This window comes from Amblyomma maculatum, chromosome 6 (assembly GCF_055883805.1).
Source record: "Amblyomma maculatum isolate TAMU_Amacu chromosome 6, ASM5588380v1, whole genome shotgun sequence".
Lineage (NCBI taxonomy): Eukaryota > Metazoa > Arthropoda > Arachnida > Ixodida > Ixodidae > Amblyomma > Amblyomma maculatum.
The window spans coordinates 156,534,530-156,552,262 of record NC_139349.1 but is presented as its reverse complement, the minus strand read 5'-3'; the positions used below and the strand labels follow the sequence as shown (position 1 = coordinate 156,552,262).

At 46.9% G+C, this 17,733-nt stretch overlaps 1 protein-coding gene across 5 annotated transcripts in view; it reads left to right on the top strand.

Moving 5' to 3' along the window:
- The window catches only part of rhea (Talin_middle and talin-RS domain-containing protein rhea), a 179,209-nt gene that overhangs the window by 142,244 nt on the left and 19,232 nt on the right, over nucleotides 1-17,733 (top strand). For 4 of the 5 annotated variants that reach the window (XM_084607575.1, XM_084607579.1, XM_084607577.1 and 1 more), the window contains exons 40-46: nucleotides 1,017-1,118; nucleotides 1,312-1,482; nucleotides 2,996-3,192; nucleotides 3,750-3,966; nucleotides 4,149-4,295; nucleotides 5,764-6,243; nucleotides 17,010-17,126. In XM_084607575.1, coding sequence (XP_084463701.1) covers nucleotides 1,017-1,118; nucleotides 1,312-1,482; nucleotides 2,996-3,192; nucleotides 3,750-3,966; nucleotides 4,149-4,295; nucleotides 5,764-6,243; nucleotides 17,010-17,126 — 1,431 coding nt within the window. Of the gene's footprint in view, nucleotides 1-1,016; nucleotides 1,119-1,311; nucleotides 1,483-2,995; nucleotides 3,193-3,749; nucleotides 3,967-4,148; nucleotides 4,296-5,763; nucleotides 6,244-15,723; nucleotides 15,860-17,009; nucleotides 17,127-17,733 lie in introns of those variants that run through there. The other variant, XM_084607580.1, reaches the window with a different exon arrangement.

Below are 17,733 nucleotides of genomic sequence, written 5' to 3'. Positions count from 1 at the left end.
AAAACGCACAATTTTTTCATTAAAAACTAGGTAAAAGCATGAAATCTCACCTTTTTTTCTGTATTAGAGAGCAAAAATGAATACTAAAAGGGATGTCGCCTTCGTGCACAATTTGCGCGACGGAGCCAAAGGACTCCGGGAGTGTAGCGGGCGCGTGCGGGTCGGTACCAGTGGGGGCTCACGCCATGACGAGGCAATGGGGATGGCGTGCCAGTCACATGCATGTCAGCCGTTGCATGGCCGCACTGAAGCAGCGGCTGCGGCGGCGACGCTAAAGTTCGGCCATGGCTGTCCGTGCTATGTTCATTAGTCATCTGTGCTAGTTTTTGTTACCGCCGTTAGATGACGCGGCACGCAAGCGCTCGGCTGATTTCAACTCACTTCAGCGGCACCGCCCAAGACCGGGAATGGTCATTCATGACCTCCAAGATCACCGCGCGCGGGGCAATCTTGAAGTTGATAATGTGATAAGCCGTTGGTGGTGGTTTTTATTGCCCCCGCTAAATGACGCGGCACGCGAACGTGCGGGCGATTTGAACACACTTATGTGGTGGGCAATTTGATTGATTGAAAAATTGCGTTGTTGATGTTTTTTCCGGCTCCTTTACGCATTTTTTGCCGTTTTACTGCAAAAAGAAAACAACAAACAAAGAAACTGCTTTGTTATAACCGATCTAGCTTCAAATTTCGAAATTTTTCTTTCGTTATACAGAAAGAACTCTCATAGAAATAAACTATAGACCAACCAAACTTCGATTTTAGTTTGTTTTATCCGATAATTCGCTATATCTGCGTTCGTTATAGCGAGGTTCGACTTGTGCTTTCTGTGCTACATATTTATTTCTTTAATCTTTCTAAGCAGACCATCGATTTCTATTTATCCTGTGAACAAGACAGCTCCAACAGCTTCAAAACATCACCATTGCATTTACCCTTAGTGCTTGTTCTTGTCTCCCTCGTCGGGCAGGTTTCCATAAAACTGAACGATATATGTGCTTTGCCATTGTTTGCTGCAGACCTACCAGGAGCAGATGGAAACCAGCGCCTCGGAAATCCTGGATGTCATCGAGCCCCTCCGTTACGCTGCCAAGGGAGAAGCCGAGAAGCTGGGCCACACGGTCAGTGCTACCACTTGTGGCATCTATACTCTGCAACTGCAAAAAGTTGCAGGGAACATTTTCTTTCTGTGTGTCGCATCATAAACTGATGTTTAGTCATGTAATATAAGAGCACGTGAAATGCCAGGCTGAGGATTTCTCGTGGAGGGAACCTCGTGTGTTGTTTGCTCACGGTGTGTGGTTGTGGTGGCAGGTGAGCCAGGCGGTGGGATACCTGAGCCCGCTGGTGCAGAACGCCATATCAGGTGCCTCGCACACGCTGCACTCCAAGCAGCAGATGGCCCTGCTCGACCAGACCAAGACAGTGGCCGAGGGCATGCTGCAGCTCGTCTATGCCGCCAAGCAGGCGGCCGGCAACCCCAAGGTCAGAAAGGCATCTTCTCTGTGCTTGTAAATTCCCCCATGCAAAAGCAATGGGCCGCAAAGGCGAAGACTGCCTGTTGTCATGTGCACACAATATAGTCGGCACGTGGCAGCTGCCATATGCATGTATTTTTGTCACTGTCCGGTGAAGGAATTCGCTGCACATTTTTATAGTTCTTATGTGATAAACAGATTTGTTTTATACACAACGTGACTTATAGGGGATGTATATATATATAATTCTTTTTTTTTTTTTTTATTCAGAAAAACTGCTCTTTATAGAGAGAGGGGACTTACAGATTGGAAAATGCAGTACCTAAATTTTATAGCGGTGATGATGGCCGAGCAATAGCAACAATGTTATGGGGAAACCTGCTCCAATATTTAGTGGCATGCAGAACAGAGAAGGAAAATCGTGGAGCGAGTGGCTACTGTGATGAGATACATATGATGCTGCTACAGTGTAGGGTACACTGCTAGGAGTGTGGGGGCAGTGAAGCATACAAAAAAAAAAGTCACACTAGGTCAAACTGTTCTGCTACGCACCTGGTTGGGGGCATTGTCACGGAAGAGGCTAGATATGGGGCAAAGCATAAATGGAAGGGTGGAGGGATGAAGGGGGGGCACGTGTCTTTGATCAAGTGGCAAGCCAAAATTTCAGCCCGATTCCTCGAGAAAGAGGGCGACTAAGGTAGACAGAAAGACAGACTCTCTCTACCTCTCTCTTCTCTCTATAAAGAGGGGGAGAAGGAGAGAGGAGAAAGGCAGTCTCTCTTTCTTTCTCTTTCTATAGAAAGCGACTTCTTCCTCTGTCTCCCTTACTAACTCCATGAGGGAGAGCTCTCCCTCTCTCACCAGAGAGATATAGAGAATAAAGACAGAGAGACTGTCTCTCTCTCTTTCTCATCACTATCATTATCTATGACTGACTAACTATAACTATCGGTCATTATGTCCAGAATTCCATTATGATTCTTTCTCTTGTAGGACTATGACTGAATGGAATAAGTTAGACAGTGAGACTGTTTCACTGCCATTTGTATACTTGTTTTGCTCACGCCTCAATCTGTAATGTTTGTATATTTATTACAATGTTGCTGTTATGATGATGACTTATTTTTTTGCCTTTTAATGAACTTTGTATTCTTGTTATTGTTGCCTATGTTCAGTTCAGTTCAGTTCAGTCGTTCAGTCATGTCCGACTCTTCGTGACCCTATGGACCATGTCACGCCACGCTTTCCGGTCTCTCACTATCTTCCTAACATCACATAACTTCATCTGCAGTGCCTCGTGGATGCCATCTAACCATCGCGTTCGCTGCCTACCCCTTCTCCGGCATGTATAAAGTGTATTTATAAATAAAATAAAAATAAATAATATAAATCATGGAATCATGCGGAATCTTGTGGACACATCTCGCACACGTTCTGCGGATGCCACTCGTGAACTATTAAAGGCTTTCACCTTAAAATGGTGCACAGTGTGCAAGTGGTTATGCTCCCTCTGTTTACAGGCGGTGCACGCACACGGTGACGTGGACGAGGCAGCGGACAACGCGCGGGACGCCCTCCAGGAGTTGCTGCGCACCCTGGAGTCGGCGGCCACCGAGGCAGGTGTTGTCACAGGGCTAGTCGAGTCGGTCAGCAAGGCTATGTACCGACTTGAGGAGCGCTCAGTCATCACCATCGGGGGATTGCGCACCAGTGGCAGGTGAGCCACCTCAACAAGGAGAGGAGGCCAGCACTGTTGACTGCACCCACATAGTTGCATATCAGAGGCAAAGCACGTAAAAGGGTGACAACAACCTCGAACATTTTAGCATTAGCTGTGCACGATTACAGATTTTCCAGAGTGCTCGGGTCATGGCTCGTATGACCCGGGCATGACATGAGTAGTAGTTTCATGCCACCGGAGATAAAGATCATAACTGGAGAACAGAGAAAACTAGCATCCCCCATAATTATTAGGTAAATGCCTTTGGTATAAAGGCCTTTAAGTAGCACTCCACATTGTTCCCAAGTTTGTTTTGCGAAGAATGGTTCAACTGCTTCGACATTGTCTGGTGACTTCAGTCGTGAGCATCCTATCTTGATAAGACTGAGTGAGTGTCCCTACTTTCATTGAGTGTTGAAAAAATGGTCTAAGTGGCACAAAGGGATGGGCTCTCGTGGTTTTTGTTAGCTTCTGTAAACATTTTTTTTTTTTTGCCAACATGTTTTAAGAGTCTCTGAAGGTGGCACCCTCCCTCTTTCCTCTTTTGACCACAGTTATGGCGTGGAGGTGCAGCCAGAGCTGTCGTACGTCGACTACCAGACGCGCATGGTCCGTTCGGCCAAGGAGGTGGCTCGGGTGGCACAGGACATGGTGGCCCACGCGGGCCACGACCCCTCGCGCCTCACGCCTCTGGCTGCCGACCTCTCGCATCACTATGCCTCCCTGGCAGGCGACGCTCGCGGTGCCATGGCCACCAGCACCAGCGTGGAGGTACGCTGGGCTGCTGCAGTGTGTTTTACCATGTGGCGTAGTTGGGGCTGCCTAGTTTATCGATATGCCAGTGCTTTTCAGCTGGTCTAAGTTCCTATATGCTATGCCTGGCCGCATCAAGAGCATCCTCCAATTCTGTGAGCTGTTCAAAATGGGTGGCTGATGTCATCACTGCTTTGCAGGTTCCAGGGCGCATTCGAGCGGGTGTACAGGACTTGGGCAAGGCGTGCATCAGCCTGACCAAGTCTGCAGGGGCCTGCCAGAGCAGTCCCGGCGACATCTACACACAGCGGGAGCTGGCGGAGAATGCCCGTTTCGTCTCGGAAAAGGTCTCTGCTCTGTTTCAATTTTAAATTTTGTGAATTGAGAATGAAGAACCTACGTTTTAAGTTGAGGAACATCAAATAACACTTAAGAATACTAGAAAATATTAGGAACCAAGGTATGAATATAGTATGAACTATTTTTCCTGATCTTTTTAAGGTAGCTAAAGTGACATTCACCTTTAGACCTAAGAGACTTTAGGAGAAGCCAGCTTTTGAATGATCTATGGGTATGGAAAGGAGATAGTGTGGACAGTAGGTTGCATGCACTAAAGTGTCCGAGGTTTCACTTTATTTGATTGTGGTGTACACTTCTGAAGTGTTGGCTCTTAAATGAAATTGTCTGGGGGTTCTCACTTTGAATACCTCTTGCATTGTTATTTATGTAGATGAGGTAAAAGAGTAAATTTTGCTATCATGCTGCCATTTCTACTGAAGTCCGTGGCAGCAATAGCATTAAAAAAACAAAGAATGTGGCTCTTCTCTCATATTTCGACGGAAAATGCTTAAGGCTGTAGTTTTTCGCAGAGTCATTAGAAGTTAAGGGCCTTAGGCATGCCGTTTTTGGATTGCAACTCGAACGATGGCTGCAGTCAGCATGTCTTGTTGGCAGCTTTGCTTTGTACATGCATGAATGAACAAAAAATTTTAAAAATTAAAAATCTCACTAATGGTTACATGCCTGTGTAAGGCGACATCTGCGACAGCAGTTTGCAGGCTTTAATTGTACACGGTAAAGGTAAAGCTGACTTAAAGGGCCCTGAAATGCTACTTGCGGTAAAATTGCAATGCAAGAAATTTTGTAGGGGTGGTCTTTGTGGGTATTCAAGCAAAATTTGAAAACATTGCACGGAGACGATAATTTCCAAATAATTTTTAAAAGTGCTCCTGGTGACCGCTTGCAGCTGATTGGGGTGACACATTTCTGCGTGCAAACCTCCCCACTGACGGCAGTAGGGCAGCTGGGCGCGCCCGCTCATTGGATGCTCCCAATTTATTGGGGCAGGATGAGGTGTGTTGGGGTGCCGTCGCGACTTTTCTTCTTTTTTTCTTGCGCACTGGCTTGGATTGAGTTGAGGGGGGAGAGGAGGCGCATCATTTTCGATCACCCGTTTGTTCAATGCTAATAAAGCTAGCTTAAAATTTTTTCCACTGCAGAAAAGATTGACGGGATACCTGTTACTTGTGCACATTTTATAATTTTAGTAAGTAGCTTTTCATGGACCCTTTAATTAAGTGACGCTCTTGGCCAGTTTCGTTTTCCTTAATGAGTTCTGGAAGAATCCACGACACCGGTTGTGACGTGGTCATTCAGACTGTGCCATAGATCTCTGATGTGGTGCTCGAGACAGCGTTGCTCCTCTTTCTTCTTCGCATTTTGCATTACAGTGAAAATGCCGACACCATTGAGCTGAGAAACATGGCTTTAATGTAGTCATAGTGATGCAAGTGGCTGCTCTTGTTGTACTTGCAGGTGTCCCACATCTTGGCAGCACTGCAAGCCGGTTCGCGGGGCACCCAGGCATGCATCAATGCAGCCAGCACAGTTAGTGGCATCATCGGAGACTTGGACACAACCATCATGTTTGCCACTGCGGGCACACTGCACTCCGAGAAGGAGGGTGACCAGTTTGTGGATCACCGTGAGAACATCCTCAAGACGGCCAAGGCCCTGGTGGAGGACACCAAAACCCTGGTGGCAGGGGCCGCCTCCAGCCAGGAGCAGCTGGCTGTGGCCGCGCAGAATGCGGTCTCGACCATTGTGCAGCTGGCGGAGGCGGTCAAGCTGGGCGCGGCCTCCCTGGGGGCCCACAACCCCGAGGCCCAGGTGCTGCTAGTGAACGCGGTCAAGGACGTTGCCTCCGCCCTGGGCGACCTGGTGCAGGCCACCAAGGCCGCCTCGGGCAAGGGCATCGACCACCCGGCCATGGCCCACCTCAAGGACTCGGCCAAGGTGCGTCTCTTTCTGTGCAAAGCAGAATGCAGCGGCATCTGCTATACAGCACGCCTGGTTGTAGGCAATCGCGTCAGAAAGCGCTGTGTACATGGAAGCTCTGGAATCTGGAAAAGTGTACCTGGCTTCATGTTTGCTAACTCTGTCACGTGCTTGAAATGTGCCGCAGATTTTATACCTGAAATACAAGCTTGCCTTGGGTGGACATGAAATGCATCTAATGAGGCAGTGTAGGGTGGTGTGGGATGGCCAGCATATGAGGTGCATGGGGTAAAAATCTAAGTTCAATATAAAGAATGCTTATAGCAAATGGCGGGTACTCTTGTACCACTTTAGTACTGATATGATGCAAGAAGTACTGAATGGCTTGCCTTTAAATATCAGTGCCAAAGGGAAAGAAAAAATAGGTATATTGACTGTTTCTGCATGCAACACAGAGAACATAGTCTCATCCAGTGCGAGGTAATTCTGCCCACAGTGCGTGAGGCCATCACAGAGATCTGAGCTTCACTGGGGGACAGTGATGGCTTGCGCAATTTTGAAAGAGTGTGTCCATGTAAGAGGCAAATAGAGGATTGATGCAGAAGGATAAGAGAGTGCTCTAAGGGGGAGAAGAAAATTGACACTTAGTGCAAAGAAATATAGCATTCTAAGAATTACAAACTAAGTTTAATGTACAAAGGTGGACTGATCACTAGAACACTGGTTATGTATACGCTTGTGACGCAGCCTATCAAAATAAAGGTACAAATACATACAGTCGAACCCGGATATATCGAACTCGAAGGGAATCTCGAAATAGTTCGATATATTGATAATTCGATATACAGAAATCGGCTTGGGACAGCACTTACGATGCGAAACAACGATACCGCATTTGTCGCGTAATCAACTCACTCGCATAATGAACCCACCCTTCACTTTTGCACTCGAGAATTTTGAAAGAAAAAAAAAAAGCGTTAAGGCCAGCTCGCTTACATGCAAGCGATTAAGCGATGTCAGCGACGAGCGGCAGCGACAGAGCAAAAAATGTCCAACTTGTTGGAACTCTGCCGTTCGAGCCACCGCTGCAGCTCCAAACAAGGTTTCTGTGTGCGGCAGAAATCGCCAGCGTTTTCGCTTGCATGTCGCACTCCGTTTCGGTCGTCTCATCCACAGCTCATTTCTTGGCAGCGTGCCAAGATGCTGCGCAGCGATAATGTCCCAGCCTGTTTATCTTTTTATAGCTCCTGCGGCGGCGGGGAGCGAACTTGACAGACTGCCCGTGATGGCTTGATTGCACAAGCCTGGTTCGATTTATCACGCCACACTTGGGGCGGGCGTAGTCCACTGCTACAAAAATTGGAAAGCGTGATACAGTAGCTGCAAATGCTGTTTGAAGCGAAAAATGCTAAAAGCCGGTGTCATGATCACAGCTGACCGCGTGCTTTTGTTAATTCATACATGCAAGAATAAACGACTCCCGCAAAAAAAAAAAGGAAAAAAGCCGCTTCGTAACGCCATATCTTACGCTACGCCGCGCGTACAGCACAACGGTAAAAATAGACGACTCTCGGGAAAAAAAAAAAAAATAGATCTGCCGCTTGTTAACTTCCGCAGGCGCCATAGCCACTTCAGCCGCTGCTCGCAGAGGGTTCGCAACACACGCTGGGGAAAGCGTCCGACGTTATATCTGAAAACGGGCTGAGGTGGCTTGGCGCATACGTAGCGCGTGCTACTGGTGCTACTGCGAACGAAGGCCGGGAAAGAGGAAGGAGAGAGATAGCTCGGCAAAAGAATGGGCACACCCTTGCGCTTCGCTCTGTCGCGTTTTCCCCCACTCGTTCCCACCGGTTCTCTCTGGTTCATTCGTGCACATGGCTTGCAAACGTCACGTGCTGGTGCGCGGGAAACGATAACCGCAAATGCGCGCGCTTTTAGGGAATGGGCGCCGGCGCTGCCCTAGCTGAACTGTCCACTCTCATTACTTCCGCGTGCGGCTTGAAAACGTCACGCGGCAAACGGCCGAGGGTGATGCGATCGTCTTTGGGAAAGGCACTCTTTCCAGTGTGTGGTGTGGAGTTCGATATATGACGTGGCTTTCCTATACTTTTACATGGGATTTTCAAGGGGATATCCCGTGAGTTCGATATAACCGAAATTCGATATATCCGGGTTCGACTGTAGTAGATTTGCCCCGCCATGGCCATGCAGTGGTTAGAATGCTCAACTGCTGTGCCCAAGGATACGGAATCGCATCCCGGCCGCGGTAGCCGCTTTTCGAAGAAGGCGAAAAGCAAGGCGCCCGTGTACTATGCGATGTCAGTGCACGTTCAAGAACCCCAGGTGGTGAAAATTTCCGGAACCCTCAACTATAGTGTCTTTCATAGCCTAAGTCGCTTTGATACGTTAAACCCCATAAACTAACTGCTAACAGAGTAGATGTCTGCAAACAGTGAACCTCCAGTCCAAAATGAATTCAAAGTGAACAGCTATTTTGTTTGAATAATTTCGAAGCGAAGCAAATAGTGTTCTCTGCGTTTTGTTTCCTTCGCTGCACCTTTTCTTCCTCCTTAATGGACCATGCCATCTTCTTTCCATGTTTGTAGCAACACTCGAAAAATGTTGCCATAGGTGGTAGAATTTTTAATGCTGGGCTTATTAAACAAGCAGCACACCAGATACTGGAAAAAGGGTGTTACTGTGTATTGTTGTTCACCTGTGCATCTTGTACCATGAATTGTCTCGTGTAAGAAGACTGTCACAGGTGAGGGGGGAGGTTCACCCTTGTGAACGAGACATTAACTGGCATACCTCTTCAAAACAGAAACTGAACAGGCTCATTGCGAGGGCTGGCTTCGTTTTGTGTGCAAATATCGGGGGTCAGAGAAACAAGTCGAGCTACTGACATTCTAATGGAAATCAAGAAGAAGAAATGAGCACGGGCAGGGCATGTAGTGCGTAGAGAGGATAAACAATGTTTGCTAATGGTAACAAATTGAATTCCAAGAGAAGGAAAGCGTAGCAGGGGCCAGCAGAAAGATAGGTGGGTGGGTGGATCAGGTCAAGAAGTTCGCAGGGGTCAAGTGGATTCAGCTAGCACATGACCGGGTTAATTGGAGGAATACGGAAAAGGCCTTCATGCTGCAGTGGGTATAGTCGGGCTGATGTTGATGATGATGATCACTGAAAGAATAAGTGAAAGGAAAGGGAAGAGAAAGGACGTGGTTCAGTGGTTGGGTGGCTATGGGAGGACAAAGGCACCGGTTCAGTTTACAGGTGCTCACAAATTCCAGGTGGCCAAAGACAGTGACCCAACAAGCACAACAGCATGAGTGCTCCTTGTTCTCTCATTGAAAGAGCACTGAACAAGGGTTGAGGGAGCCTCACTTCGCAAGCTGAGCCAACGTTTCTACGAGGCGACTTGTCTTCGTCTGGGCAGCACGATCATCTCTAGTGGGGTGTAAATACACTGTTCTGGTGGGTGGGGTGGTGGGGTGTACACTGTTCTGTCATAGTTTTTTTTCTGTGCTGTTTCAGTATGGATAACAAAAACTAACTCGCCCAGCTTTCTGTTCTTCGAGGGTCTACCTTTTTGCATTCAGGATTTGTTGTGCTTTGCGGAAACAAAAATAATTGCAGATCTCATCATTGCAGTGTCAGACACTGACGTACAAAAGTACCACATTTAGTGCTCACATAATAGAGCCACTCGCATAACGAAGCTACGCCCCCTTTTGCCTCTGAGAATTCGAAAAAAGTAATTCGCACATCTCTCTGTTTTTGTACTGTCGTCGTCGCAGTGCACAGCGCATTCTTTGGCAACACGCCAAGATGCTGCACAGTGATAACATCACGGCGTGTTTATCTTTTTGAAAGATGTTGAGCAGCTGCCCATTGCATGATCTCATTTAAGTTGTCTTGCACAGCGATGCATCTTCTGCAGCAGTGTGGTTCATGTGCGAGGTTTCTCGTAAAGGTGACTGTTTTTAGAGCTATCACTTCTACAAGGGAGTAGGCTTATGCACTATAAATAGCGGTAACGTGTTCGTTGATTAGCTAACAGCATGCTTCACATGGTGGGAGGTCCTCATAAGTGTGCTACTTTACCATTGGACTTCTCCGTTGCTGCTTGTGCAGTATTTGTGCTAATATAACATGGCCACCAATATAATTCGAGGTGCGTGAGAGCTGCTGTCACACAGGGAATGTATATTGGAAAGGCCATCTGTAGGGAGCTCTGTCAAGGTTATTATAACATATCTCAGTTGAGGCACGAGCGTTTTCATTACTCTACCAGAGCAACATAAAAGAGTGTGTACGCATCTGCGTAGGGGTTATAACCAATGGGAATAGGAAAGATGTGGCAGGAATCTCATAGCAGGTGGACACCTGAGCCTTGCCATGGAAGGATTAAGGAAAGGTGAAAAGTATTTGTCTCGAGCAAATAACATTACTGAAAACCTTACTTGGTTTCAAAGAATGGCGTCATGGTGCGGTCAGTAGCTAAAGCAACAGTTAGAACCCTCCAGCTTAGCACTCAACACATCGCAAAGCTACTGCATGAATATCTTGAATTTACCTGTGCTTAACTGAAAAAGTGCCACAGGAGAAAAAGGTTTGTGAGCTGCTTTTCTATTAATTTTTTACAAGATGGGGGTCAGAGGCGTTGGCAAGAGGGCGTCATGCAGCTTTTTTCAACCGGTGAACAAGGAGGGAAAAGCACAAGACAAGAAGCTAAACATCACAAGCAGATGTCTCCGATCAGGATTCAGTAGCATCAGTGCTGGAAATTTTTCATAATACATCACAGAGCGCCATCCTGTTTCTGCAAATCGAAAAATGAAACTTAGTACTCATTAGTTGTGATGCTTCTAGTATACGATGCAATTGATTGTGAATGATAGAACTAAGCTGGATGGGACGCCTTTAGTTGTGCAGTCGAACCTCGCTATAATGAACACTGGTACAGCGAATTATCGGATAAAACATACTAAAATTGAAGTTTGGTTGGTCTATGCTTTATTTCAGTGAGAGTTCTTTGTTTAATGAAACAAAAAATTCAAAATTTCACGCTCGATCGGTTATAACGAAGCATTTTTTGCATTCAGACGGCAAAAAGAATATGTAAAGGAGCCAGAAAAAGCTTCTAGAAACGCAATTTTTCAATCATTTGAATCGCCCGCTGTAGAAGTGTGTTTAAATTGTCTGTGCGTTTGCGTGCCGTGCCATCTAGCGGTAGCAACAACAACTAGCTCCAGCAGCCCATGGCCTCCGAGCACCCTTCCGCCTGTGGTGATCTCGGAGGCCGTAAACGGCCATGCAGTGGCTGACAGGAATGTGACTGGCACGTGATCACCACTGCCTCATCATGCTGCGAATCCCTGCAGTGCCTCTGCCACTCTGACCGACCCGGGCTTGCGCGCTGCATTTCGCTAGTCCGTTAGCTCCTTTGAGCAAAGCAGCAAGACACAGTGCAGAAGTCGCTGACATGGCCACGATTGCGCCATTTTATAAATAAATCAGCCTGTGCATGGAGGCAACATTCGTGACTGAGTATTCATTTTTGCTCTCCCTACACGGAATGAAAGGAAAGCTTTCAGGTTTATATCAAGCCTCTGATTTAAAAATTGAGTTTTCTCCCCTTTGTGTTCTTCATATATTAGTGCGCATTTTGTGTCTTTTTATTAGCAGACTTATTTGCAGCAATTGGGCGCGTCCTTTTAAATTGAGTACCAGATTAAGGAACAAATTTTTGCACCCCGTACTACTTCGTTATAACAAGGTTCGACTGTATGCATAGATCAGAATGAAGCCTGAGCTGCAATATAAAATTGTGTCTGTAAATTTTTTAATTCCCTGCTGGAGTTATATTGTGTTGTCCTTTTCCCCTGACTGACTTGCTACTTGGAAATTTAGTGGAATTTAGGGGTGTAGGAATTTGGAGTAGGAATTATATTGGAGTAACAGCGTCATTTTTTTAATTTTGTATTAAGTGCACTGGAAGCTTGCTGAGATATGCTCAAGTGGAAACTATACTTGCTTATATTGGTTTCATCAGTCCTGAATCATTTTTCAGTCTGCTTAACCTGAGTTTGTGTTACAGTTTATGCGACTCCCCATACTCGGGCAGCGTAGATGTCCGTGATAGTTTTGTGCACATTTAGACTGGAAACATTTCTAGGACATTCCAAAACATGTGGTCACAGCTATGCAATCATTACGAAAAAGTGCCTGTTCAGTGTTCTCGAGAACTGAAAAGTAAGAAATGGGCAAAAATGCACTTTAGTTTATATATGATGCATTTTAACCATTAGTCCCTTCACAAAAGCTATAACAGCTCTGATCCTTGCTTGCATTGTACATGGACAGATGCATTTGCTTGCTGACATTTTTCTTGTTACCTGCACGGCTTTGTAAAGGAACCACACTGGACTAAGAGAGATGCCATTGTGTTCTGAACAGGAGCTAATGATCAGACTTGTGAAAAATGAGCCGTAATTACGGTTTTGGGTTCCCCAGACTGCAAAACCGCACAGAGCTTGAAGCATCTTCAACTGGTACAATTTCAAGGGACCCTTGTTAGCTTAGTGAATCATAAAACTGGAGGAAGATTTTAATATGGAGATTCGAGTCGAGCTTAGTACCGAGATGCTCAGTGATATCAATGACTGTAGCTGCCAGGGCCTACAAGCCTTAGGAGAGGGAGAAGGGGGGGGGGGGGGAGGCATCTGCTGCTTTCTCTTTCTTAGTCTGCCCAGAGAAATTGTCATGTTTGTATGAGCAGTGCTCTTTGATGCACCGTGCATTTTATGGATTGAATTGTGGACCATGTGAATTGTCAACCAACCACATTGCTTTTCTAATTTTCACTGCGCAGATCTTGAGGTACCCAATAATGCGCCGCAGCGGCTCAGTGGTTGAGTCTACCTGGATTCAGTTATGATGGCCACATTTTGCTGGAAGCGAAACTCAGACGTCTGTGTGTAGTGCAGTGTAAGCAGGCGTTGAAGAACCTCCAGTGTTCCAGAGTAATCTGAGGCAGCTCTCTGCTGGGGTGTCCATTGTAGCCTATCTGTTTTTAAATTCATAATTTTACTATAGTCTTTTAATTTTAAGATAAGCAGTGATGAATACTTGGTAAGTGCAGGAATTAAGGATGGTTTACATTGCTTGGCTTGCGAGTGCATATTTTAATTTATATTCATGGGCACTGTAATCCACTCATTGTTTTTTGTGTAGGCCCTTAGAGGGGGGGAGGGGGGGAGGGAGGGGGGAGAGATAGTTCAGGTACTAAAAGCAGTACTTGTTAGCGTGTCAAAGTCATCAGACGATGTGGGAGCATGCCATATTCGTGGGAAAGGGTAGCGCGTGAGCAAGTGCCGCTACTACTGTCACTTTTCACTTATCGCACCTTCTCAGAGGCTGGGCGAGAAAAGAGAGAAGGATCTGATTGGTTTACAGCCAGGCATGGTCACAGGAGTCTGCAGGGAGGAATGGGGAATTATTTTTGCCTGTTACAAAAGTTTTCATAACAAATTAGAAGCATGTTGTGGTGGAAACTATATGTTTAGCTCATCAACTTCTAGCTGTTATCAGCTGCTATTGAGATGGCTGTGTTGCTTTGATAAGGACAAGAGTTCATTGCAACGGCCAAATTGGCGTCATGGAAAAGTAGCAGGAATCATAATGTGCACAAAGCTTGTTCCTTGTAATGGCAACGTTATGCCAGAAAGGACTCATTACTGTAGCTTGGTCAATGAACTGTGGCATTCGCAGATTGGTTGGTGTAGCACAGGAGGAACTTCTTTGAGAGGCTCTGTATGACACCCAAGGTATGGATTTGAACGTTGCATGGTGCAGGCGGACATGTGGCGATGTACCAGCCCCAGTGCTGAACAGGTGAACTTGTCTTGCCACTGTTGTCTGGAATGTTGTTTGGAAGCAACTGTGTCGGCTCAGTTGGGAGCTCTGAAGCCCCGATCCAAATTGTTGAAGCTGGCTGGCAAGCTACTAGTAGTTGGTGCGGAGAGGCTAGGTGGGTGAGTAGGTATAGATCCATGATGAAAAACGGCATGCTGTAAAATTACACATGCACAAAACAGCAGAAGAAACAACGCACAAGTGCAGACTAGTGAGTAAACATTACTTTTCTGTGGGAAAATCTATATAAAAAGAACAGGAACAAAAAAAGAAAGAAAAAACAAACTTATTGTACAGGAGACCGACCAAAAGCTGAAAAAAGATGCCACAGAAGTTTGTGGCCTTTTTCTTTTCTTTTTCTTTCTTTCTTTTTCGTGGATTCCTGTGCTGTGCACATGCATCTTTTCAGTTGTTTATATATAAAAATCGTCTCTTGGGAGAAAAAAAATTTAAGTGTTTCAATGCTGCTGAACCGAATGTAGAGTGAAAGTTTTGGCTGCAGGCGACCGAGCGTTGCATTGAACTTAACCAGCGTTCCGTTGAATGCATCAAAGTTCACCGGCGTTCTAGGCAGAGTACCCGGGCTCGAACCCGACTGCCACCAGCTGCGTTTCGATGGACGCAAAACGGAGAGGCGTCCGTCTGCTGTGCAATGTCTGTGCACGTTAAAGATTTCCTGGTGGTCGAAGTTACTCCGTAGCTCTCCACTATGGTAGGGTGGCTAGAAGGAGAGGTGTGATGAACGGGCGCGCTTCCCATAGAGAAAGGTGGCCCTCCGAGCGTGACAGCCACTGGGGCCGAACGGAGCACTGCAGTCTGGGGCGCCGTCAGCATTCTGGAGGAGACTTGAACGTGTCCATGGAACGCCATGCGCAGGAGCGATGGTGTACCGTCCAAACACACTTGCCGGAGAAAGTGTGACAGATACTGCGCCTTTCCTTTCATGTAAACCAATTATAATTATATATAGCACTGCAACAAACGCCAATAAGAGGTAAACAATGAGAAGCAAATGATAGGTGAGGAAGGGTAGGCTTTTGCCATTGTTTTCTTAAGAGACACCGCGGAGGAGTCGGCGGTGGCCTCGGCGTGCCAGCTGTGCACCATGTGATGTCACTCCCTTCTGGCGCATGCGCAGCTGGCGCGGCGGCACCTCTTAGTCACCCGCGCAGTGCAGGAGGCAGTGGCAGCTCCAGTGCGGCTCTCCAGCTGTGCTCCATGTGATGTCACTCGCTCCTCGCACATACGCAGTTGGTGCTCTCCGGGATTGCTCAGACCTAGCTAGTGTTGCTTTCGCAACAATTATGTTTGGTTACTAGTTCGCACTTGTGCATTGCTTCTTGCGTTCTTCTGTATGCATCCAGTTTTGTTTCGTGCAGTTTTTCATCATAGAAGCTAGTCAATGCGCACACATAGAACACACAGTGAGAAGAATTGGGCATGGGACAAGAAAGAGCTTCTCGTTTCTGATATCGCCCTTACCCTGCTTTACGCTATGTTTTAGGCCACATGGGCATGCATGAAGGAAAGGTGTGTGTACGGTGGTTGGCTGAGGCCGGCTCACTCTGCTTCTGGCAGGTGGCGGCGGACACCACGGACACGGATGGGCTGGCCTCCGATCAGGAAGAGGAGCTAATCTGCTTGCTCTCGCTCGAGAGGGACTAGAACGCGTAGTGTCGAGAGGAGGAGGAATAAACGAGTTGCTTGGCTTGGACACCGGGCTTTATTTTCTTTTTCCATTGACGAGAAAAAGAAAAAAAGAGTATCGCGATTCCTCACGTCGATAGCAGACAGGCCCTTGGGTCGTATGCACGGTGCCAGCCACTACTGCGGGGCCGTCGGAGCAGCACTCACTCAAAGGTCATCCTTGAAGTTTTGCTGCCTGCTCAGTGTGTCCACTAACTCTCAACTGCCGTATTGGTTGGCTGCCTAACCTTTGCTGTGGCTGCTCAAGTCGTGTGAGTCGTTGTTTGGGTGAAGCTGCACATACCAGTACATGTGGCCCATTAGCTGGGACGACATTCTAAAGAAGGAGCGTAGCCTCATGTATGCTGCCTGTCTAAAGATGTGCTTCTCAAAACCTGTCTCCTTGTGCATCTAGAACTCTGCCTTAACATAGCTTAACATGTCTGTCCGCTTAGTTGTATACTGCCACTGCACTTACAGGCTGGAACTGGAATGCTGAAGAGCACATGCGTTTGATCTCTGGTTTTTGGGTGGGAAAGTTTCCTGGTAGAGGCTAGCTTGGCTCCTCCACTGATCCTGTTTCCTGGCACTTGGGCGCACCACCTTTTGCTCGGCAGGGTCAGAGCGCTTCCTGGGGGTCACGGCTCAGAGCACTGCAATCTATGCAGGCTGCAGTGTTATAGACTTCCAAGGCGCTCTTTGGACTTTTTTTGCACCCAGCCGACATTTCGGCTTTTGATCACATGACATTGCAAACATAGGTTGTGCGCACAGACCTTGGTGACAGTGAGCGTACACACGTCAATGTACTTAGGTTGTAGTCTGTTCGTTCCCTGGCATGAAACCGCAGAGGCTGAAATCTGTGTTTTACCATTGTGTGGGGGATGTAGAGATGAAAGGTTGACTGTTTCGATTGTCTTTTTATGTAGGAAGTGAATTTTTTGTCTCGCTGCAGTGAAGCATATACAGTTTTGCTTCATTGAGCTTAGTTTGCTATGAAAGTCAGTGTGAGCTTTTCTGTGGGGAGTGTTAACTGCACTGCTGGCTTTTGTTTTTTCTTTGTCTCGAAAAAGAATGCAGTGCTTGGCTGCATCAGGGAGCACAGTGTGGTGCATGTGCGGCTTGCCGCTGGCGTGTGTGTAGCACAATGCACAGCCACCGCGTGTCTTGTCGCCCAGGTGATGGTGACCAACGTGACCTCATTGCTGAAGACAGTACGGGCCGTGGAAGATGAGCATGCCCGTGGCACACGAGCTCTGGAGTCGACCGTCGAGGCCATCTCGCAGGAAGTCCGGGTGAGCTGCAGCTGCTGCCTACCCATGTGCATTGCCGGCTTTTCCTTGTCTTTTTTAAGAGCCCATTTGGGGCTTGCAGCGTTTCAGTTCCATTTTGTCTAGTTAAGAAGTTGTGTCGGGTTAGGCTTTATGGCACATAGGCAGCCAAGGCCATCATGCACCAAATGCAAAGTGAAATAAGTGTGGCCAATTATTTGCATGTGCCTGTGAATAAATGTCACATGCTATGCATACAGACATTGTGTGCAGTAGTGGTGATGGATTTGGGGTTTGTTTTTATATCTTTCCATACACAAGGCTTGCAGAGGAGGGGAACATATAAAGCTAGTAACCACTTCTTCGCAACACTGTAAGAGATGGCGTCAGCGGAGGCAGAAAATGGTTACATTTGTTTTAAATGCAGAAAATAAGCTGATTCTTATGGTGTCGGTGCAACACATTGGTATACCAACTTTCAAATGGTGATCATGCATGGTGAGACATATAGTAGTTTGAAATGCAACTGCTCCATAATTAATTAAACGCAATTATAAATTTAGTGAAACGTTACTAAGCAGAGGCACACTTGCGAATCAAAGCGAGGTCGGGAGCTCAAGAATTCATTTTA